We start from the raw sequence: 24,751 nt of genomic DNA, 5'->3' as shown, positions 1-24,751 counted from the left end.
TAGTTCAGATGCAGTGTTTACTGCATTAGACCGCAGTCAAGATTTTAGAAACAGCTGGTTGAAAATAAATAATTGCCTTGACTGGCTCCAGTGACCCCCCCCCCCAGGAACATATCCCATTTACACGTATGTTCTCATTTATCATTTATGGGTATGTCGGGTTTGTACTCCACAGGGCTGACACTTTGATATCAGACTTGCTAATGAGCAGCAACCATTCGCCCCTGCTGCCTGTCATTCACAGCAATCAAGGTATATCGCTTGCAGCGGAGAAGAGCTTAGCAGTCAACCTCCTTCCACATTCTGCTCTCAGAAAATAAGGGTCCAGAGGTGTCATTTGACGCTGACAACAGCATATTTATTTCCTAGGCAAAAGAGCCAAGACTAAAAGACAAAAAGAAAGCGACCTTCTGTAAGCAGGAGCTGGATGGAAAAGGTGATGCTGGCGGCCGCCTCTGCAGACTCCAACTCCAGCACCATGAACGTGTCCCTTGCTCACCTCCACTTCGCCGGAGGGTACTTGCCCTCTGACTCCAAGGACTGGAGGACCATAATCCCTGCTTTCTTGGTGGCTGTCTGCTTGGTGGGCTTCGTGGGGAACCTGTGTGTGATTGGCATCCTCCTTCACAGTGCTTCGAAAGGAAAGCCATCCCTGATCCACTCCCTGATTCTGAATCTCAGCCTGGCTGATCTCTCTCTCCTGCTGTTTTCTGCACCTGTCCGAGCTACAGCATACTCCAAAGGTGTATGGGATCTAGGCTGGTTTGTCTGCAAGTCCTCTGACTGGTTCATCCACACATGCATGGCAGCCAAGAGCCTGACAATCGTTGCAGTGGCCAAAGTATGCTTCATGAATGCAAAGGACCCAGCCCAGCAAGGAAGTGTCCACACCAGCACTACCTGGTCAGTGCTGGTGGCCATCTGGGCCGTGGCTAGCCTGCTACCCCTGCCGGAATGGGTCTTCAGCACCACTCGGCTTCACGCAGGTGTGGAAATGTGCCTCATGGACGTACCCGCCGTGGCCGAAAAGTTCATGTCAGTGTTTGGTAAGCTCTACCCTCTCTTGGTATTTTGCCTTCCATTACTCTTTGCTAGCTTTTATTTCTGGAGAGCTTACAGCCGATGTCAAAAGCGAGGAACTAAGACTCAAAACCTTAGACAGCAGGTGCGCTCGAAGCGACGCACAGTGATGTTGCTAAGCATGGGCATGACCTCTGCTCTCCTGTGGCTCCCTGAATGGATAGCTTGGCTGTGGACATGGCATCTGAAGGCTGGAGGCCCGGCCCCGCCACAGGGTTTTCTAGCCCTCTCTCAAGTCCTGATGTTTTCCATCTCTTCGGCAAATCCTCTCATTTTTCTAGTGATGTCAGAAGAGTTCAAGGAAGGCTTGAAAGGCATATGGAAAGGGATGATAGCCAAACGACATCCAGCTGCCTCAGAGTCTCAGGAAGCACCAGCTGGTAACTTAGAGGTCCTTCCTGAGAACATCCCCTCTCCAGGGTCCCCAACATCCATGCCAGAGAAAGAGAAAACTGGCTCTCCCTCCTCCAGCCAAGAGAAAACTGAGAAGGCAGAGATCCCCATCCTCCCTGACGTAGAGCAGTTTTGGCACGAGAGGGACACAGTCCTTTGTGTACAAGACAATGACCCTACGCCCTGGGAACATGAAGATCGGGAGACAGGAGAGTGTGAGAAATGATTAAGTTTCAAAGCAAACCAAATCGTGACGACTGTATTTACTTGTACTGCTGCTTATTGATATTGCTGACTGTACTATATATGACATGGTAAGAATTATTACCATTAGAAATGACAAAAATGCTTCAGTCTGCATTTCCAAAATGTGCAGTTAGTAGCAGTAATTGTTGCTAGGAGCAATAATTGTTTCAGAATTGTAACCTGGCTGTGGAAAGAATTGTACAAGTGACTAGAAAGCCCAGCTATTTTGTCTCTTGTTCGCAATGGCTGTTTTATTGGCCACTCTTTAGGAGCAGCTCTGTACTGGCTGGGGTAGAGCTTATCTGTCAAAAGCCTTTACCTTTAGTTTCTTCCTGAACCTGCTAGCCCTAAATTCACCTGTCAAGCTTTATTTCACATTAACCAAAGCTCACAATCTACATCCAGTTAAGAGATTTTTAACACACACTAACGAATAAGTTGTAATGAGTTATTTGCATTTGCTTAAAATAAGTAAATTTACTTGATGAAAATCTATACACAATGTTCAAGACTGAAGGTTGCAGAATAAGGAACACCACTTTATTCCAGTTCTGGGCTAATTTCAAATCATGGCTTATTTTGACTAAGTTTCAGTAAAAACTCTGCCTTATACTAAAACCTGCCTCACTGATTTTAATGCCACCACAGTGAGTTTTCAGTTTCTAAGTCTCAGGATTTTGGCATCTTAGCATGACATTCTATTAGGTTGGTGCAAAAGTAATTGCAGTTTAAAAGGTTAAAGATGATTGCAAAAACTGCAATTACTTTTGCACCAACCTTGTATACTCTGAAAGAGCTTAAAAACTATCCTTGTTTCTCTTCCCAAGTATCTGCTCTTCCAAACTGCAGGAGACAGTTACTCTTCTGTAAGCTGAAATCAATCTGTTCCTCGCAGTATCTCCTTCCTCTCAAGATAAATTATAAGTTATGACTAATGATATAGGTATTAATTACTGAAGGCAATTGTCAAATATAAATATAAAAGGGGGACAGAGATGGTGAACTTTCTTGCTAAATGGCATTAAACATACTTATAACATTGAACGTGAACCCAGCCCAACTTTTAAAATGCCTCAGGGTTTTTAAGTTATAAAGTTGAGCAAGAGTAACAAGAAAAAAAGATTAGTACGGAAAAAGAAAAAATTCAGTGGACACAAGACAGAGAATTTGCCTAAGAGTAGAAAACAAACACACAAGAGCAATGCAGAAAGAAAAGCACTAAAATTTAGTGTTCCCAAACATATTACCAGTATAACTTGAATAACAGGAAATAACTGTTCATTTTACAGCAAGGTAAAGCATACCCAATAATACTGTAAGGACATTTATCCATGGTTCTTGATTACTTTGTAATGAAACTCTGGTGTATTTTCACTGAAGGACTCTTTCAGAAAAAAAACTGCCTTTAAGGCAAGCAAGAAGAGATTGAAATATAAAACATATGCAATTGATGGAATTATTTTTTAAATAAAGTTCAGTCGGGATTTTTCAGTTTTTGTTTTTACAAATGGTCATGGTTTGCTTTTTAACACAGAAGTGAGGGCTGTTTTCTTTTTACTTGGTTCATTATAAAATTTTAAGGCTCACAGCACACAAAGTACAACTTAACCTAAGTATCCAAAATATTGTTTTTGTGATATGATACTTATACAAAGGCATTCCTTTTAAAATTGTCTGCAGTGAACTATTTAAGATTTTTATATACATTATAGATAGTAAATGTAGGACATAAAATTCCAGTGTTTGATATTTTAACTTGTAAACAAATAAAAACAATTATGTTTCACTTCAGAAGATTTCAAGCTGTCTTGTCTTAAATGCTCCTTTCAAACTCACCCTTTGGCACAATGGGGCTTTATGGGAAGGTCAGACCTTAACACTGGCACAGGTCTCAGAATAAACGAAATAATGTATGTTTACAAAGTCTGCTGAGAAGCACCAAATCAAGATGCAGATATGGAAACCCAGTGTGATGACAACATCCCTTTCATTAAGAACCTAATACACAAAGTCCTGGCTTGATCTCTTAAAGAAATCTGCGTAGAAGAGTTTGATTTGCAATTTGTATCAGCAATCAATCCCAAGTACTTTGCAATAAAAGTAGGAAATGAGATGTCACCAAACCATTTTCTTCACACTACTCTGAGAAACAGAATGTAGCGTGTGGGCAAACAATACTACAGAATTCAAAATAACAAAATAAAGCACTCTGGAAATTTCACCTTTGTAGGACAGTCACGTATCTGTAACAGTCATGTTTTTTTTGTTAAACATTTCAGTCTCACTCCTCATAAAAATTAAAAATCACTCAATGAATTTATAAAAATGAACCTCAAAAAAAAAGAGAAGGTGAAATAAAGAAAACAAATTCTGTTAATTACAATTTTACCAGTCGACCGTAGCCAAATAATTCTAAGTTTCTACATACAGAGTTCACGTAAGTTTCGTGGCACTTAATATATTTAAGCTAAGTATTAGTAACAGAGATGTGAATGTCTTTGTTTGTGTGTGATGTGTGTCTGTAACATACAAATACAAATCGGGTGGTGTTTCCTTTTTAGGTTTTGTTACAATCACAGAAGGTGAGAGATAACAGAGAAAATAGATTATCCTAACATATATTTTTCTAAACATTTATGTGGTACTCTGAAACTAGGAATCTATGAAGGAATGAAATAGGATCTTCTTAAACTGGGGAGGTAAGGCTGCCAAGAACAACTGGGAATGAAAAGTAAGTTTTATGGTATGATGTGTACGACACATTGAAAAGATGCCAAAGCAGCATTAACTATCACTGTTAATAATATAAAAGGCAAAGACAAGAACACCACAAAGTTCAGCATCTTCATATAAAGCAGTGAGATACTGCCGAGGGACTGGACACCCAAATGGCTCTTTCCAAGCTCCTTCTGTCTTATGCTGCAAGTAATTTATTATTATACTCAAGCCTTTCAAAATGATGTGATATCCAATTTTAAAGTCAGCTTTCTTTGTGCCAAATTACATCAGCTGCTGCTGGAAAGAACAGGTTTAAAAGCAGTTTTTACAAATTATGTAATAATCATATACAATCCACATATATAAAAAGGGTTGGTTTATTGTAGTTCAAATACATAAACTGAACATTCAAACATCTCAAAATTAAACTTTAGAAACAAAAGTTTAACATTCCAACAGGAGTATAGTTTACAGGGAACACCCAGAAAGGTAATCTGTTGTCTAATGCAGAATATTGATGAAGATCACTTAATGGTGAATAAAAAGTGTTTAACCAGCAGTCCTATTATGGCCCACATGTTAGTATGACTGTGGTTCCATACCTGAGAAGAAATTACTACAGAAATCTTCTCTTAGGCTAAACAACAAGACCTGGCCTATAATTTAGAGGGGATAATCAAAGCACATAAGTGACCAAATAAAACTAAAGTGTTCTTTAGAGACAAAGGTAAAAGTATGTCCATTATAATAATCTTAACCTCTGGAAGATAAGAATTCAATTTTCAGTGTGTTCTCTTTTACCCGCTTTAAAAAACAAAATCAAAACAAAACAAACCCCAACTTAGGTTTTCTTGGAGTCTGTGGTATCTGTATCCTGCAAGTTCAAACCACAAATGCTCTTACGTCTTGCATGTATAACACTGCTAGAAGAACGTCACCAAAAGTCACTGACTTCCACACCTCATAAAAGGATGATTTTTAGCTTCAAGATTTTAGATTTACTAGAGACAGCCTATATTTGAGTATGTATGTCAGTCATGCCACACAAAGAAAAGCATAAATATTTCCAAAGTGTTCTCTGTTCAGCAACTTGTTCACAAATGCTTCTCCTTCTTTTCGTCAGATGGTTCTGCAATTGTTTGACTAATGCACATAACATGTAAAAACCCGAAATTGGCTCATGCAAGCATTTTGAATTAATAGATACCCCTGTGGAAGAGTATGCAGTTATTTTGTGGATCGTCTCGTGGGCTCTGATGCTGTGGGCGGCGGGGGTGGACCCCGGCGGTCCAGGTCATCCACATACGCCACGATCAGTTTCCGCCTCTCCTCTGGCACACAGTCTAGGACTAGATACCGTTTGTCGTTCTGCAAAATTTTTTCTACATCTTTCAGGTGCTGATCAGATTCCTGGATTAGCTTTTTGGATCTGAAATAAGAAAAGAAGTCCAAGAATTACTGACTGCTGTTCACAGGTCTTTCAGAAATGAGCTGGAAATGTCCATCTAGTTCCTAATTGTGTTTCCATTTATTTATTTTTTTTTTTTTTAAGAAAAATTTCACTGCAGTGGTCACCTTTGTAAGTCGCCTCAGCAAAGACTCCAAGGAGTGAAAGGGCCTCAGAAGCTGAATTACCCTCCCACCCCTACTGGTGGTCCCTCCAGATCAGGGCTGAGGGTGGGTGGGTAAATCTTGCCCGTGCTGTACCTGTTCTGTGGATGAACAGAGGACTTCAGTCTGCAGGGCTGCCAATCCCAGCATCTTTCACAAGCTTTCACTTTCACATCTTTCACTAAATTAACTATAAAAATGTAGAAAGAAGTCTTACTTCACATCTAGTTTAAAAGCTCAAGCTGATGCAAAACATTAAGGATCCTGACCAAAAAATCCAATGACAAAATACCTAAAAACCACACCCTCAGCACTATCTATCCTCCCGTGCACATACCCTTCATTAGATGTTTCAACTTTTTTCTCTTAAAGGAAGAAAAGCCGGAGCATGAAACAACAACGGTTTCCTGCCTACTGGTGGTTACTAAGCAATGTAAAACTTTTCCTGATGATAAACTGTTGGGGGTGGGGGGGACTACAGGGTATGTTACAGAGAAATTTTGTTTGAAAGCTCTGGTTTTATAATTTAAAATTTTTAGTTAAAAGTATCCAGGAAACTGCTTTCCTCTGAGAAAAAGATGTTTTTGCTGAGCTTAAATAAGATTTCAACTTTCAGAATGGTTCAACACCACTGAATAGTCTTCAGAGGAGGCAAAGATAACTGATAGTGAAGGACTGTTTAAAAATTATCTTCATGAAATACAACTCGTATGTAGTTGGGGGTACTCCTAAAAAAGCAGTGAAGTAAAAACAAAAGTATGTTTGAAAAACTGGATGGTGGGTAACACAAAATAAGAATTGACATCTGGGCCCTTTCTTTAAAAAAAAAAAAAAAAATTAAGGTATAGATGGGCTGCATTCGGCCTTTGATAAAAGTTGGCTTGTTATTCTTAAAAATTAATAATGTTAACATGTGTGTGAATGCAAAGTATGCTTTGGCCATTAGAGCAAGAACTAGTAAAGACGATAACTGCTGATATGAAACATTTCATTGCACACACCTATATGTTATAAATTTGGTCTCTTTCAAAAGCGTCCTGAAGTCAGCTTTGGCTGTGATGTATTTGTCTCTGATGTATTCTTCGAACTCTCTTTGTTTTTTCTGCAAAAAGACAACAAGATTAGACAAGATTAGAAAAAAAAAAAACCACAATTCCAAAATTAAATCAGATATTAAACCAGTAAATTTATAAATGAATTTATTTGTTAAATTTCTAAGTCATATAAATCATAAAATTAAAAATTCAAAAGAAGAACACAATAAGGTACATTTATTTGTTCATAACCATCATTAAAACGCAAGATCTGCAATGTACATTTTTTAGAAAAAAAGGGAGCAAGAATTAGGAACCACATAATATATTAGTAGTGGCTAAAGTCTGAGGGCTCGCTATGTGCTACACTGCACTGAGGTTTTTATAAGAATATCCCCTTTAATCTTCATAACAAACTCAAGTGGTAGACAGACGCTCTTAAAAAATAAAGAAATTAAAGAGTTAAATGTGCGTTAAATTGTATTTGTCTTCTAGCAGAAGATACTAATGTGGTATAATTTATGGATACACCAACTTAATTTTCGTAAGTAAGTTATACTGAGCATTTAACATTTTTAGTAATAAGTTATGACAGATATAAACTCTCTGGCCTTAAGAAAAGAACTTATTATCAATTCTAAACAATCAGAAAGTTAGAAACTGATTGGATCTCTCAGTTGTGTATCTGCCACTCTTTCCCAGCCACGTGTATCTTGTGGCCCAAACATCTAAAACACAACTTAATAGGGTATGAAAAAGAAGAGTATTTGGACTTCTAGACCTAAAGAAACCAACCAGGAAAGGAGAATGATGGGAAGAAAGAACAAACGAAAGGCCAAGGAATAAAACAGACTGGAGTAAGCTACACTTTCCTTGACTTCATTCACTATTTCAGACCCGAGGTGAGTTTGTTCCCTACAGAGGAGTCCTGGGCACCAGAACAGGGCTCCGCTTCCACAAACCTCACGCATCTGAGGTTCCCCTACTCCAAAGCCTCTGAGCTCTCAAGAACTAGAGATGACGTTATGGAGTTCTGAGGGCGTAGCTTCAGTGAAGCACTGTGACAGCGTGGCATTAACCGCCAGCCTGAATACATCCATCTAGTGGAACTGACTACACAATAAATAAGAACCATAGCTTCATTAAATCTCCGGGATCCCAAAATACAGTTTTAACCCCAAGGATGAAATTTTTAAAGTTTCTATTGTGTTGTCTTGTTAATGCATCGTGCAAAAAGGAGAATGTGAACTTAAAATTCAAAATTCTTTCTCATACACTTAAAAGTTATACACTTAAAACCATCAACTTAATTTTGGTCATGACACTAGTGCTGCTGATTAAGCACCCGATTAACATTTATAAACTGACAGTAAATCTCAGACAAAAATCCTCTTACCCTGTCACTGGAGGAGAACTTAATGCACCGAGGATCTTCCTTAATGATTTTTTTTACTTCTTTCCAGGTGGATGTTAAGGTGATCTTTGAAAAGAAAGTGAATAAAAACCATAAATACAACTCACTCTTAACGAGGGGTCAAACTGCAGCACGTGGCATGTAATATTACACACTGACCTGCCATCTCTTGGAATGCTCAAGCATACCTGGCCTACTTAGGGACAAGCAAGCAGCTTTAAGGCAGTTTCTTTTTGTTGGTTTGCCACAAGAGTTACTTTCATGGCCATACTTTCAAGGTGGCCTAAGACAATCACCTGCAAACCCTGCATTTCCAAGGCAACTTCGTAACTTCTGAAGAAACCATCACCAAAAGAGAGCAGATAAACAAGAGCAAAACCTGGGCAACAGTGTTCAAACTGCCAAACAAGGGGGCCATGATACCAGAAAGAAAATGGAGCAAACAACGGGCATCTATTACATTTATCATTAGGAGGGATCTCTGATGACACACTGCTGAGGATATTTTTTTTTAAGATTTTTTTATTGGGGAAGGGGAACAGGACTTTATTGGGGAACAGTGTGTACTTCCAGGACTTTTTTACAGTCAAGTTGTTGTCCTTTCAATCTTAGTTGTGGAGGGCGCAGCTCAGCTCCAGGTCCAGTTGCCGTTGCTAGTTGCAGGGGGTGCAGCCCACCATCCCTTGCGGGAGTCGAACCGGCAACCTTGTGGTTGAGAGGTTGCGCTCCAACCAACTGAGCCATCCGGGAGGCAGGTCAGCTCAAGGTGCCGTGTTCAATCTTAGTTGCAGGGGGCGCTGCCCACCATCCCTTGCGGGACTCGAGGGATTGAATTGGCAACCTTGTGGTTGAGAGCCCACTGGCCCATGTGGGAATCGAACCGGCAGCCTTCAGAGTTAGGAGCACGGAGCTCCAACCGCCTGAGCCACCAGGCCGGGCCTGCTGAGGATATTTTGAATAGCCACAGGAGCAGGTATGAATTTGAAAACTGCAAAAGGAAATAATTTCTAAATAGTAAGAATACCATCAACATTTCACTTGGAAAAAATCCTAGAAGAAAGTGTCATAAAACCCATGAATTCCAGTAATGGATCTAAAGAGCACACCACTAAAAATCGTGTCAATGTTTTACTTTTGGGAACTATTAACGGAGAACTGTGCAGATTAGTAAGAAAAAACAAGAAACTTACTGCAGAAGTCTCATCCAGAAGCTGCCGAAAGTGCTCCCTCTTCTTTTTGGTGAGCGCTTCAATGTGCTCATTGAAGAGCTTCTCCTTCTCCTCTCTTTCCAACAAGGATCCTGATTCCCAGCGGTGATCTTTCCGGAGAGTTCTCCGGGTATCAGACCATGACACATCTGAAGAACGTACCTGAAACAGAGAACTGTATCCATCACCAGACTTATCTTCTTATATTTCAACAATAAAAACCTCGTTTGTTTACAAAAGATGACACATTTAATAAAAGAAGCTCTTGGTGACTTCACGTTAGTTAAGCAGTCACTGAAAATCTGCTTTGTAAGTCAGAAAACCTACCTCCCAGAGCACACCTAAGCTATCAAGTATGAATGTAAAGGTGGGAAAGGATGAAGAGAAGGTATCTCCCATCAACCATGGTCCCCAAGAACTTTAATAATACTTAGGTACTCTACCTAACATCTTACAGACTTTTAGTAGAGAGATGAATACAAACGAAATAGGATATACATTGTCTAATTGTAGCACCAAGTAGCACAAACACACACACACACACCACAAATCCTGAGCTCAGATTTGGACTTATCAATTACACATTGGAAGCATAAGCAAGAATGAACATGGTTATGAAGACAAGGTAACAGACAAGACAGGCCTTGCTGGTTCACCAACCAGCAGAAAGGTATGCTTCAATGTGGGTAATGGCATTATCAAAAAAGTCACACTGCTGGCAAGGATAAAAAATAGGGGAGGTTGAAAATACAGAAAGGTAAGAAAGAAGAAAACACTGATTTAACCAACATTTATCAAGCATCTAAATACGTGTCAGGTTAAGTCCCATACTTGGCACTGGGAGTACAAGTGAGATGCTGTCCCTTCCTTCAAAGGGCTCACTGTTTTAGGGAAGCAGGCACATAAGCCAGTCATTGCGGTCACATGTCATTGGGGCTGCAGAGGTACATGCTGAGCACAGGGCACAGTGAGCTCAGGTCTGCCCAGGTGGGTCAGGATCAGCCTCACAGAAGAGATAGCTGTGTGCGCTCTTGAAGAATGAGGAAGTTTGCCACTGTCCTGGGAAGTGTAAAAGCATTCTCGATCGAGGGACTGGCATGAGCAACAGTAGGATTCATCAGTGTGATTCATTAAAGGTTAAGTTCCTCAAGGCTAGAGCCTAATTAGGGTCAAGAGAGGAAACCAAAGAGGGTTAGGTAATACGAAGGGGGATCAAGAAATGAAGAGTCTTTTATATTATGTGGAGGAGATGGAATCTGAAAAGTAGGCCATTGCTAAGAATAAGCATCAGGGAGGGTGACGAAATCAGCTTTGTCTTCTACAAAGATTTCTGGGGCCAGCCCGGTGGCTCAGGAAGTTAGAGCTCCATGCTCCTAACTCCCAAGGCTGCCAGTTCGATTCCCACATGGGCCACTGGACTCTCAACCACAAGGTTGCCAGTTCAATTCCTCGAGTCCCGCAAGGGATGGTGGGCTGCGCCCCCTGCAACTAGCAACGGCAACTGGACCTGGAGATGACTGCGCCCTCCACAACTAAGACTGAAAGGACAACAACTTGCCTTGGAAAAAAGTCCTGGACGCACTCACTGTTCCCCAATAAAGTCCTGTTTAAAAAAGAATTTAAAAGTAAAAGATTTCTGTGATTGCAATAAGATGAACCCAGTGGGGAAGTAGAGGCAGGGAAAGGATGAGGAAACAACTCTAGCTGTCCAGAGAACAGAAAGATCGGCAGAAGCAAGGGGAGAAACCTTGTAATGGGACAGGAAAGATGAGAAGAGCCCCGCTGAGAGAAAAGAAACAGGAGTAGGGTCTTCACTGCAGGGACAAAATAACCTACATACCTCAGCAACCCTGGGTAATGCAGAAGGATTTTCAAGAACATTCCAGAGTATCTCCTGGGGTCAGTACACCCCTAGTCCCACATCTCATACCATCTACATGAACAATAACTGGTCATCACACTGATGAACTTAGATCAACAACAAAAAATTTAAAGTATGTTCTGCACAATTTATTACTATAGCCAGTCAGTGTAATAATTTAAGATAGCATCCATCAAAACCAATAAAAATAAAGCTTTAACACTAAAAGATTATGAATTTTCATACGTACAAAACATCTAACTTCTGAAAATGTTAAATAACTAGGGTTTTCCTATTTCAACAGGGCTGAAACCATGCACTCAATTTTAAAAGGCTTTATAAATAACTTACCAAATTGTTTCTCTCAGAGTCAAGTTAAAGAACATTAAAATGTTGACTAAGAGGTAATGTTATGGATTGGTAAGATCCAGTACTTTACAGAGAGAAAGGTGAAAGAGTAATAATACCATGTCAGACAGAAGAGCCTTGAAATTCTGGATAGCTTCTTCTCGTTTGTGTTGCTCTCTCTCTCGATCTATTTCTTTCGTTTGTTCTGATCGAGCCTTTTGAACCTCTCTTTCTCGTTCTCGGAGGCTTGCCTCAATGCGGGCTTGCCTTTCAAGCTCCTTTTCTTTTTCTGAGTCTAAATTCTGTAAAAGTAAAATTACATTATCCTTCTTACCATTGCTTCAAAACGTTTCTACAGAACAAGTTTTCCAAATGTAAAATTTCAAAACCTAGTTTTTACCAAGACTATACCTAAATACTCTACCTCATTTCCAAATCAACTACTAGAGATTCTTATATTCAGAACACCAACAAGAAAAATTCCAAACCCCCAAGGAGCAGCAAATACCTTTAAAACACAGTTAAGGATTTGATGATTCCACAGTTTACAGTACAAGTCAACACAATAGTTACCTTGGCTATTTTTTCGATGTATTGTTTGAAAAGGTCTTCTCTCATTGATGAACTATCCACTGCCTTGTAACGCGGGTCACTTTCTACTTTGTCTTTTACTTTGCTCCATCGAGACTGACTGTCCAAGTGATGATTAGATAATAGTTCAAAGAAATCTGATTTAATCTGTATTTCAAAACAACATGGGGGGAAAACAATGTGCCATGAGAAATTCCTCATACCTAAATGTTTACAACTAACAAAAAAAGTTCCCTTACTTACCTTAAAGATGAGAATAACAACTTTTTAAATGCACTTATTTAGAGTAGAATAAATTTTAGTAAGAGTATCAGATTGCTCTTTCATGAGACATAAAAATTAACATATATAGGCTCTCATTTAAAATCTACCAAATTCAAGATAAATCATATTCTCCAATGAAATTATTTAAATATAGAAAAACTTCTATATTGTTTATAATGTTTGATCTCAGCACTGTCATGTTTTCATAAGGAATATGACTTTGGATTTATTTTTAGCTAAGATCCAGCTTACGAACTGATAGTAAAATACTTAAGCAATAAAGATAGTAAAATACTTTATTTTAAAAAGAAGATGAATAAAATTTTTTGTTTGTTAAAATACAGGAATTTAGAATAGGGCACAAATAGCAGGTCTTATTCATTACAAATCTAAAACTATACTATCAAATGCCTAAAAACAAATAAATAGGGTAAATTTTTGTATTTTGGTTTAAAAAAGAGCAATGTTTGTAACATTATATTCGAGAAAAAATTATAGCATTTCTATGTTGGTCATAATTAATTAATCATTACTAAAAAAACTACATTCAGATTTTCTGTACTTTTTAGCCATTAAATATGTATGCCTTTACCATTATACGACTCAGATTGTGTTAATGAAATAACATATTTAAAAACTGATGTACCAAGTTAGTAACATTATACCAAAGGTATTAAATAATATTAATCCTTTAGTATCAACATATACAATACTTAGGACCCCTCTCCCAAACTGTATTTATAATTTTTTTAAATAGAGAAAGGGATAAATGAGGCATTTATTTTTATGCACCACTGAGGACCTGTTTTAAAATTTAATCTCATCTATATCATTCTGTACTCCTACCAGGGAAGATAGCCAAGGTAGCCAAAGTCATTTCAACAGAGATTCTGACCATGTCAAAAACCTCTCCTCCCCAGAGATTAAACATGCCGCCTTCTCACCTGACCAAGGGAATGAGAAGGTAGGAATGAAACCAGAATTTAAAATGTGTTGGTACAAAATCAATGAATCATTCCTGCTGCCTATTCCAAACCTCTCATTTCTTTCTATAACTTCATTTCTCCTATCAGAGGATTAAAAGGGAGGCTGAGATCCTTTCTGGAAAGTACTTGTAAGGTTATAAGACATAGTTTCTATATTAGAGGATTTCTTTTTAAAGACAAGAGCTAATCAACTGCAGATTTCTCCACTACTGAACTTGGATCTTGACTTTATTTGGATTAATGAGAAATACTCATAAATCCAGTATTTCCAGACATGATAAAGAAACTACTTGATGTAGAGGTGTTAACATCAATTTTCTGTTCAGCTTGTCTACTTTATATCTGACATGATGAACACCAAATCCCAAGATGCACATAACTAGAACGCAAAATTTATAAAAGTTAAATAAAACATGCACGCTGTATCAAATAGGAATCTTTCTAAGCTATAGAAATCTATATTAACTTAAAATAATTTTCAAATATTAAATACAAAGCCTACAAAGCAAAAATGAAATGGTTTTTTAAATGTGTGATACATAACCAAAGTAAACTTTAAATAAAAATACCTTACCATTGGCTGTTTCATTTAATAGGGAGAAACAGTCCCCTGAGCCTTAAATAACTGCATTATGAGCAACTTCAAATGTGCTCTTCCAAATGGTAAATTATTGGAACCAAAATTTTATAAAAATTGGTTATAATAAATTATAATTAAAAAACCAAAAACTTGACTGTAGCTATCGTTGGCAAACAAAACAGTCTATTAAAAATAAACAGTTTTAAGGACACTTTTTTTGTGAAATGGAAAATTACCAGTGAAAGCTACGTGAAAATGACTGTACTCTATCTTGGAAATGCCTACGGAAGGAAAAAAAAGATTTCACCAAAAGTCAAGCGTCCTTCACAGGCTTTTGACTCAGCTACTGATTCGATTAGAGAAGAACAAGAAAAGAGACACCCAATATACCAGCATGCTACCGGTAGTGATCTTTTTGAACAATTACACAGTTAAAATGTGATTAAAAAAACAACAACAGTACAATCTACTTCATAAGAATAAATATACAGTGAAAGTCATGAAGAATGTGGTAAAACTTCATTAGCCAAACACTTCTCAAAATGTGAATATAAAATATACTATATTTAAACCCTTAAAGTTTTCTGCTTTCATGACCTAGTTAGTAATTGATTTTGCATTCTTTAAATTGGCTGAGACAGTTTCTTTTGCCTTCCTTTTTTTTTTAAATTTAGTAATGGTACAAAGCCAAACCTGTAATATAGAAAATTAAAATTTTACAATCAAAAGAAAATAAAGTGGAATATAACAGGTTTATTTAGATGTAATGTCTATTTAATTTCTAAGGAAACAGACTAAAAAAATGTAAAGTACTGGAACTGCGGGAGGCTAAAGTCACCACACAGAGATACCAATTTTTTCCTCACTAGGGAACCCACAATATTTTACGTATCAGTGACTGATAGCTGTCAGAAGTGAAATGATTGACAGGCCGCAGAGCACAAAACTGTAAACTCCATCCACTTGTTATAAAACATAATACATAAAATAGTTACATTAAAAAAGTGTTTTAAGAAAAAAATTAGTTACAAATGCAAAGAGAAAAACATTTAATTTGTATAAAAGCAATCATACAAATCATACCATATCAATCATTTATTTACTTGGTTTTCTTTAATCAAATAGATTACGACTAAAAGTCAAAACTAGCAATCAATTAACATGTTTCTCATATAACACATAAAATGTCCAAGTAGAACTCAATTTTGCACATTTCCTCTGAGAAGTATAATCATTTACCAAAACAATGTTAATACTGAAATAATTCTGGAAAAATCTTTTAGGCCCAACAAATCAGGAAATTTCAAACATTTCTGACAAAAATTTTGTTTATTTTGTCTATTTCACCTAATGCTGTTGTTATTTTCAATGAAAGAGGCTTCTTCCCAGCAAAAGTGACACTAATTCCCTAACATTTCTTAATAGAATTTATGATATTTTAACTTCCTTTAGCTGCACATTTTGATGGTTCACACACCACTGGTGCCATCTCCCTACCAGACTGGCTCCCCAGTGGTGAGCTCCTCTCCACTCCTGACACTGCTATCAAATGACATTTGGAATTCATTCATCTTTAATAGCTGACCTTTAATTCTGATAAGCAATGATTCACACGTGAGATATGTTTACTAAAAGATTAGAAAGTCACTAAAATGCTTTTAGAGGACAAAAAAGATAAAGAAGCTTTTTGAAACTTAAATGTTACCACCTATAAAGAATCTTGAAATCTTAGCAGGCACTTAGCTGGCACCAGAGAGGCATCAACAACCAGTTCTGGGTTTACCTGGCATCTTAGTATTAAAAAAACTTAAAGCAAACCTATGCAGTTTAGTGAAGCTACTAAAATAAGCATTATGGAAGTCAAGTGACAGAATACACACATGTAAACAACTATATAATAAAAATTAAGTTAAAAGACTAAACAGTAAATGTGGGTCCTTTTATGCTCATGATTGAGATTAGAAGCACAGCACCAGCTTAGGCCCTTCCCATTCACACTTCCATCAATCACACCACTGGAACTAAAACCATCTTACCTTCTCACCTCTGGTCTTCGAATCTTCTTTTTCTTTCTTCCTTGCAGCTGCCACAAATTCATTAAATAAGGCTTCTCGATCTTTCATCTTTTCAATTGCTTTGAATCGTGAATCTTTAGCATGCTTGGCTGCAAATTCACTAAAAGTAGCTCTGTAACAAAATGGCAAGTGTGCTAACTTTGGTAGAGCTATTTCTGCTTATAGAAAGGTATAACAGAAGATACCATTTTCCCAGCAAGGATGTGTACCAAAGAGACACTAAATCCCAACCTCTATCTAAACAGTGAAAAATGAGCTACAGAAAGGAGTAAAAAGGGCTAAAGGGTGAAAATGGGGTTAGAGATTTGTATAGTGGCAGGAGGATCCACATATCAGAGAGCAAAGAATTTATGTGACTCAAGAGACTTATGAGTTCATCTATTTCCATCCTAAGATGAGGCTGAGGCCTGCTTCTAGCCATGGTGGAATAACTAATTGAATTAGCTCTCCTTCCATAAACAACGTTATAACACAAGACAAAATATAAAAGGCAACTGATTTCAAGCAGTGGGCAACAGGAAGAGCATACTGAGGCAAGCGCATTGCCCTCTCTGCTTCAGGACAATCTCCCACGGTGCAGAGAGCTAGTAGTGTCTAAGCAGCACAACTATCCTAATGAGTGAGATGCAGCAAAGGTCCGAGTATGGGTGCTAATGTGCCAGAGAAGAAGCTCAAGTGAGAGGGTGCCCCAGAAGAATATCAGAGGGATTCCCCAGGAGGCCACGGCCAAGGCCAAGCTGTGTAAGACAGGAAGACCACCTCCTGTACCAAGCTGCTACAAGGTTAAAAGCAAAAAGGAGATACTAGAAACTGAGTAGTGCTGGAAAAAAAACAGTATGAGGACAATGACCAAAAAATCCACAAGGGAGACAAAGTTGGGAGATTGAGAGAAATACCTTCCTGTTTCTAAGATCCACACTAACAAAGCATAAAATCAAACCTAAATTAAGGTGATCAGCTAGTAATTGAACTGCCTGCTAAAGCAAGAATTTACACTCTTCAGAGGAAGATAATAGACTCCAGAATCTCTAATTATCCACAATTTCCAATATTCAATTAAAAATAACTAAACATACAAAGAAACGTGATCCATAGACAAAAAACTTAAAAGCCAACAGAAATGGAACGCAAGATGCCCAGATGTTGTCTTAGACAGATACTTTAAAACTGAATCTCTAATTATCCACAATTTCCAATATTCAATTAAAAATAACTAAACATACAAAGAAACGTGATCCATAGACAAAAAACTTAAAAGCCAACAGAAATGGAACGCAAGATGCCCAGATGTTGTCTTAGACAGATACTTTAAAACTGTAATTATGTTGAAAGAATTAAATCAAAATAGGTTCAAAAAATTAAAACATGGTCAATGAACAAATAGGGAATTTGAGCAGAGATGTGGAAAATACAAAACAGAATTGACAGGAAATTTTCACTGGATGGACTTAACATGAGAGTAGAGATAGAACCAAGAGTCAGTAACTTGCAAGAGTTAGTCACTTGAAGTTAGATCGGTAGGAATTCTCTCATCAAAAGAAGACCCAGAAAATAATATTGGAGGGAAGGGGAGAACAGTCTCAGGGACATGTAAGACAATATCAAACACTTTGATATATGTGTGATTAGAATCCTAAAAGAGAAAAGAGTGAATCAGAAAAAACACTGAACAAAAACTTTCTAAATTTAATGAAAAACATTAATGTATAGATCCAAAGAGCCCAGCAAACACCAAGCAGGCTAAATACAAGGATGAAGCCTATGAGGGCTAATGAGGATAGGTATAAAACAAAAGTTTCTTCATGAATAAAAGGCATTTATACACAGCTTTCATGTATTTGGACATATTTTAATACCTAAAGGTTTTTCCATCTATAATAAGAATTTACTCTTATAATAAACACTCCATATCTAGCATGTTTTAAGAGGGAAAAATAAAGCTTATTTTCCCTCTTTAAAAACTAACTATTTTAATGCAAATTAAACTTATGTGTTAAACATTACAGGCTTTAATTATAAAGAATTTAAAACATCAACTGAAGATTACAAGTACCAATCACAGCTAACATTTATTATTGTTAAGCTTTTCTAACCAGCCAAATTCTAATAATCCTTTATATTAGATATTACTTTCAAATATCTAATTTCATTAACTCAACATTTTTAACAACAAGATATATTGGAAATCTGGTTTGAACAATGGATATGTAACCACAATAAAATTCTAAGGTAAAACAGAAGTGTGTCTCAAAAAAAGGACCACATGTAGTCCACTGAATCTGTTTTTTTTTCCATAATAAATTAAGCACCTTGCTTTATAATTTTAGGACAGAAAAGGCAATACTGCGATTAAAGAATAAACCTTTTTAAAAATGTAAAATTAATGTATGAAAGTGAGAATTCAATTATTTTACACTTATTTATATTATTTATAATAGGTAAAATAATTAATAATTTTTACCAGAACAGACTAAAATGAAGTTTTAGCATTGGATTCCCATAGAAATGTTTTTATATGACTCATCTCTTAACTCTAAAAAGAACTATTTTATAATAGACATGATATAAGAACCCTTTTTGGTGGGGGAAGGTCGGGGGTAGGGTGGGTGATGACTGATGATGGGGAAACAGTACAGTGATCAGGAGTTGACCCAAAATTTCCATTAAAAACGAAAAAAGACATAGAAGAGACAGGCACTAAAGATAAGTAACTCTCCCCAGTCATTCTTTCCCTTGGAATAAACTCCAGTGCTTTATATCTACAAACTCTGCCGAACAGTTTTGTGATAGTGGTCTTTTCCCAGTTCAGAAAAGTTTAGGTCAGTGGACAATATTTTCTCTTTTAAGTTATTCCTCCTTGTTTTCTGCTACTTACTAAAATTGGTCCTAATTTCTATGCTACCATTAAATGTATCAATACAGCACAATGCCCCAAATACTAAAACTTCCAGTAATGTACGTGACCTGAAGGAACCTCATAGCACAGATCAGCCTAACAATTCCATCTGCTCCAAAGAACATCAATTGGGTACTGTGACACCATAAGACTTACTTCATCAAATCCCCAAAAGGAAAATCTTTGGGTCTCAATCATTTCCAGACCCACAAACGGTTTTAATAAATACATATATTGTGTTGAATCATTTGAAAATAAGCTGTAGACACCATGAGACTTCATATATAAATATTTCATCAGGCATTTCCAAAGAGTAAATCCCTTTTTCTCCATTACCACAATACTCAAGAAAATTACTAATTCTCTAATATCATGTAATAACAATCTATGTTCAAATTTCCTCAACTGCCTCCAAAAATGTCTTTTACAACCCAGTCTCAACTACCGTGATACAGGAGCTCACTCTTTAAATTAAGAAAAAGCCTAAGCCCTCTGGAGAGTCTGAAACTATCGCTCACTGAAGGATTTTATATTCTTCATAGCCACAATCTTCTTTAGGCTTTATTTCTGGAAATTTGTATCAATGTCACAGCAGGTTTCTCTTCATATTTCAAATATAAAATTATAATACGAAACATACTTTCTTTTTTTTTTTTTTTAATTAATTTTATTGGGGTGACAATTGTTAGTAAATTTACATAGATTTCAGGTGTACAATTCTGTATTACATCGTCTATAAATCCCATTGTGTGTTCACCACCCAGAGTCAGTTCTCCTTCCATCACCATATATTTGATCCCCTTTACCCTCATCACCCACCCCCCACCCCCTTACCCTCTGGTAACCACTAAATTATTGTCTGTGTCTATGAGTTTTTGTTTCTCATTTGTTTGTCTTGTTCTTTTTGGTTTATATACCACATATCAGTGAAATCATAGGGTTCTCTGCTTCGAAACATACTTTCTTAAACATCATTCCACTGACAAAAATAACTTGAAACAAGATGAACTTTTATAAAAAGTGCCATTTAACTAGACTCCATGACTCTACCTTACAGTTTTAGAAATTCTACATGTTCCGAGGTATTCACAATTACCTAATACCACTACTACCACAACTAAGGCATAAATAAGAAAGCATTCTTCCTGCCTGGACTATTTTGTGTAACACTGGAATCTAGCTGAAATCCCACATTCATTTGGGCAAGTTACCTAATTTGCTTATGTCTTATTTTCCTTATCTGTAAAATGGGTATGATGAGTACCTAAATCATATTGGCTATTTTGAAAATTGAACGAGATACTCTGTGTGTGTGTGTGTATACATGTGCACATTTTAGGTGCATACATGTAAAAATATATGTGTAAGTTCATACATATATCTTTAAGGGCACATAAAATACCCAATAATTGATGCTATTCTTATTATAATGCTAGTGTAAAATATCTCATTTTCTTCAGCCCATTACATATATTCAATATATATTAAGAATGAACTGAAAACGTCAGACAAAACTATAATCTAGACACTTAGAAAATTTAAACGAAATTCAATGAAAATAATGTTCCTGCTCTGAAATTTATTATGTGTAAAGAAGACAGAACACACAATGGGATTTATAGATGATGTAATACAGAATTGTACACCTGAAATCTATGTAATTTCACTAACAATTGTCACCCCAATGAATTAAAAAAAAAAAAAAAGGAAGACAGGGACAGATTTTCTATTATTTACTAGTTTTTAGAGAAGGAAATTTGTTCCCACAGGGAAGCATTTAAAACAAAGTTACCCTTCTTGAAAACCAATTTCTCTCAGAGAACCAGGGATTCCTCTAAAGGAAATGTATTAAGAATGAAGATTAGAAAGGCAGAAATCAAAGATCAAATAAGAAGCTTTTCATGTCCAAATATCCAAAAGATCATATATATAATTTTTAAGAAGTTATTTTCAACTGATCTTAGGAGAAAACACATACATATTTTGATAGCTGACAGGAATAAACTACATACCTGGGATTAAATTTTGCTTCTTCCATCATTTTTTTGAAATCTTCCTTGGCTTGCATTATTTTGTTTTTCTTTTCCCTGCGTTCTTCCTCTGCCCTGGTCTTTACATACTGATCAAATACCTATTACAAAAATAAACCAATTTGACAAGTTAGTCTTTCATGCAGATAATTTAAGTACCAAATTATGGAATCTATTAAAAAAAATACTAAGTCACTATCTCTGCCCAATCTATAGTAGGAAAAATAGATAACTACAGATAACTCAATTATATGCAGATTATCTATAGCAGAAGTGTCCAAACTTTTTTCAACGTTTTTCACCAAGGGCCATATGCGGTAAAATACAGTCAGGCCACTCACTCGAGGTGAAGTATGTATTGCCTCACCTGGTTTATTTAAGTAAACTAAATATATTTTTGGAATTTGCTGTGGGCCAATTAAAAATGGATCGCGGGCCACAGTTTGGACACCCCTGATCTATAGCAAGTCTCACTTTAAAGCTTTAGTCAATAGTACTATAGAAACATATAGTCTTCTGCTCAGGCTTCCAGAATAGAAAAGTTAAAAGCCCCTCTCATTTATTTTTCCTAATTATAAACTGAATACATGCTTACTAAAAAAATTTCAGGCAATTTAGAAATGTATAAGATTAATCAGTCCTCTCAACTCCCTTCTAGGAAAAAAAAAAAGTATGGAATCTATAGTTTAATTTTATTTCTGACCTTCTCTTTAAGAAAATTATTTTCACCAAAACGTAACCATGCTTTACCTGTTTCCCGCTTAATAATGTATAGTCAAGAGGAAAAACTGAGCATGCACACCTATATCCTGCCTTCTTCAAACACTAATAAAATGACAGTAGAGGGATTTCTTTTTTTACGTCACAAACCAACAAGAACAGGGAAATGGAAAAAAGAGAAACAGTAACTCTGTAAGCTGAAAAGCAGACGAACAAGTGGTAAAGGATTTGGCAGACACAAGAAAGCTGATCCTAAACCAACAATCAAGAAAACAAAGGAAGCATTTCTTTTATTAGAGAATCTTCAAACAGCTCAGGAATTGGTAGCACCAAACACCCTTGGAAGTGAGTGGGGTACAGCTACAACAAGGCTATTTAAGAAGCAGTACAATCACCAGCCCTCCTCCGCCAAGTGTATGTATCTGGGGGGCACTGCCACTCCTGAACTTCAGTAAAAGTAGTTGTTCTCTAGAGCAAGAAGAGTTCGCAAATCATGATATGCTGGCGATATCTAGCCTGCTGCCTCTTTTGATACAGCCCAACAACAGTTTTGACATTTTTAAATGGTTGGGTAGAAAAACGGCAGAAAATTTCATGACATATGAAAATTAAATGAAATCCCAATTTCAGTGTCCATCAGTAAAGCTTTATTTGAATAGTCCTGCTCATCCCTTTTCTTACATTATGGGGCTCCGTCACAACAGCAATTACACAATTGTGACAGAGACCAGATGGCCCAAAGCCTAAAATATTACCTGACCCTTGATGTTAAAAATATGCTGACCCTGCTCTAGAAGATAACACAGAATCTCTGGACTTGGGGGAATATGAATTAGAAATGAGGTATGCCAGACTGAGAATGTAGGAATTAAACAAACATTACAACATAGTTCTCTCAGAACCAAAGCAAAAACTGTGCCCTCCAGCCAGGAGGCTGCAAGTTCTTATCCAGAATCTGACTGGCCTAAAAATTACTTGTTGCCGGGGATCAACAAAGCAGCCTAAATCGCCCTACAGCAGGGTTTTCCAACCTCAACACTTTCCACATTTGGGCCCAAGTGTTCAGCAGCATCCCCTCAGCTGTGATAACCAAAGTGCCCCTGGATGAGAATCACTGCTGTACAATAAAGCCCCCAATGGTAAGAGCCCACACGAGTATGCTAAGATCGCTCAGTAAAACAAGAAAAACTCAAAGAACTCCTAGAAATTAAAAGATAACAGAATAAAAAAAACTAATTGCAGAAATCATCTAGAAAGTTAAAACCAAAGGCAGAGGTAGAAAACAGGACAGAAAAGAAACTGTGCAGACTGAACCAGAAGGGCAAATTCTGTCCCAGAATGAAAAAGTAAACAGAAGCAAATAAAAAAAGTAAATCAAGAAAATCTCCCAGAATTGAAAGATGTGTTTCCACATTGAAAGAACCAGCAAGTGCCCAGTACAATAGACCATTCCAACAGGGTACATAATCACCATGAAATTTCAAAACACTAAAGACTAAGGAAAGATCCCACATGCTTACCCAGAGGAAAAATAAAGAAACAGGTCCACATACAAAGGAACAGGTAACACACGGGCTTCAAAAACACTAAAACTAGAAGTAGAGCAAAGCCTTCAAAATCCTGAAGGAAAAAAATTTCCAACTTCAAATTCCTTAGCCAGCCAAACAATTTCAAATTAGGTTATAATAAACATGTTTTTAAATATATAAGTCCTTAAATACTTATTTCCTATGCATGTTCTCTCAAGAAGCTACTACAGGGATGGAATGCATCAAACAGGAATAAATCAAGTAAGAAAAGACTTATGATGTAGGGAACAGGTGAACTCCCATCCCCACCAAAAACCAGAGAGATGAAGGAAATTCCCCAGGATAATGGTAAAGAGCTGTCCTCCCCAAAAATGACAGTGTACACCAGGTGTAGAGGGCAACCAGTCCAGACTGAAGTAAGTCACAAGGCTCTGGAAAAAAATGTCTTCAGGAAGGTAAAATGGGGGCAGCACTCTAATATTTTTAATAACATACAGAGTTATTGGGCTCTTTAAGTACATGCATGCATATCTTCGAGAAAAGACCAAAATAAAATGTTTTCTTTAAAATGCCTTAGACATCTTTCCAGGTCAGTCTATATATATAAAACACACACACACACACACGGTGCCCAAAAATGTAACACATTTTAAGAAGGGCAAAAGCCTACTAAAATTGTAATAATATATACCAATAACAAAAGATGAATACAAGTCAGGTGTACACAATTTTTGGGGCATCCTCTGTGTATGTGTGTGTGCGTAAGCATATGCACATGTATATGTATATGTACCTCCACCAGTCTGTAACAGCCACACAGAAACATCTCTGACTGTCTCACCAGTCCCCTGCTAGGCAGGTAGGTCATTTTCAATACTTCCTAAATATAGCATTGCAGTAAATCATGAAAGTATCTGCATGCTGATGTGAAGGGGAGAGTCGTTTCCAATCCTTCTCTTTTCTCAGTATATACTTTATTACTTATAAAAAAAGTATTAAAATTATAAATAAAATCCAAGTGACTTTATATTAACTTTCTTTTCAGAAGCTGGAGGAAACTTCACATCCCCTCCTTTGGGATAACCCACACCAGGGTTAGGAATTATTCTTTGAGAAAGAACATCTCAGAAAATTAGTAGGAGTTCTGTTACTCGTATGTTTCTAACT

At 36.9% G+C, this 24,751-nt stretch overlaps 2 protein-coding genes across 12 annotated transcripts in view; one reads left to right on the top strand and one right to left on the bottom strand.

Moving 5' to 3' along the window:
• Window positions 1–307: 307 nt before the first annotated feature.
• GPR151 (G protein-coupled receptor 151) lies at window positions 308–2,414 on the top strand. The gene has a single exon (XM_081035844.1). The coding sequence runs from the start codon at window positions 428–430 to the stop codon at window positions 1,697–1,699; it is 1,272 nt and encodes a 423-aa protein (XP_080891970.1). The 5' UTR covers window positions 308–427; the 3' UTR covers window positions 1,700–2,414.
• A 2,382-nt stretch (window positions 2,415–4,796) lies between these two features.
• Window positions 4,797–24,751, bottom strand: part of TCERG1 (transcription elongation regulator 1) — a 55,080-nt gene continuing 35,125 nt past the window's right edge. For 8 of the 11 annotated variants that reach the window (XM_081035174.1, XM_081035176.1, XM_081035169.1 and 5 more), the window contains 8 exons: window positions 21,318–21,436; window positions 16,371–16,521; window positions 12,487–12,651; window positions 12,033–12,215; window positions 9,687–9,866; window positions 8,479–8,562; window positions 7,050–7,150; window positions 4,797–5,866 (listed from right to left, as the gene is read on the bottom strand). In XM_081035174.1, coding sequence (XP_080891300.1) covers window positions 5,665–5,866; window positions 7,050–7,150; window positions 8,479–8,562; window positions 9,687–9,866; window positions 12,033–12,215; window positions 12,487–12,651; window positions 16,371–16,521; window positions 21,318–21,436 — 1,185 coding nt within the window. In that variant the 3' untranslated portion in view covers window positions 4,797–5,664. Of the gene's footprint in view, window positions 5,867–6,144; window positions 6,239–7,049; window positions 7,151–8,478; window positions 8,563–9,686; window positions 9,867–12,032; window positions 12,216–12,486; window positions 12,652–16,370; window positions 16,522–21,317; window positions 21,437–24,751 lie in introns of all 11 variants that reach the window. The other 3 variants (XR_013992359.1, XR_013992360.1, XR_013992361.1) reach the window with 1 other exon arrangement.

The sequence above is a fragment of the Rhinolophus hipposideros genome, assembly GCF_964194185.1.
Source record: "Rhinolophus hipposideros genome assembly, chromosome: 23".
Lineage (NCBI taxonomy): Eukaryota > Metazoa > Chordata > Mammalia > Chiroptera > Rhinolophidae > Rhinolophus > Rhinolophus hipposideros.
Note: the sequence above shows the minus strand (reverse complement) of the source record. Positions and strands in the feature narration are given on the sequence as shown.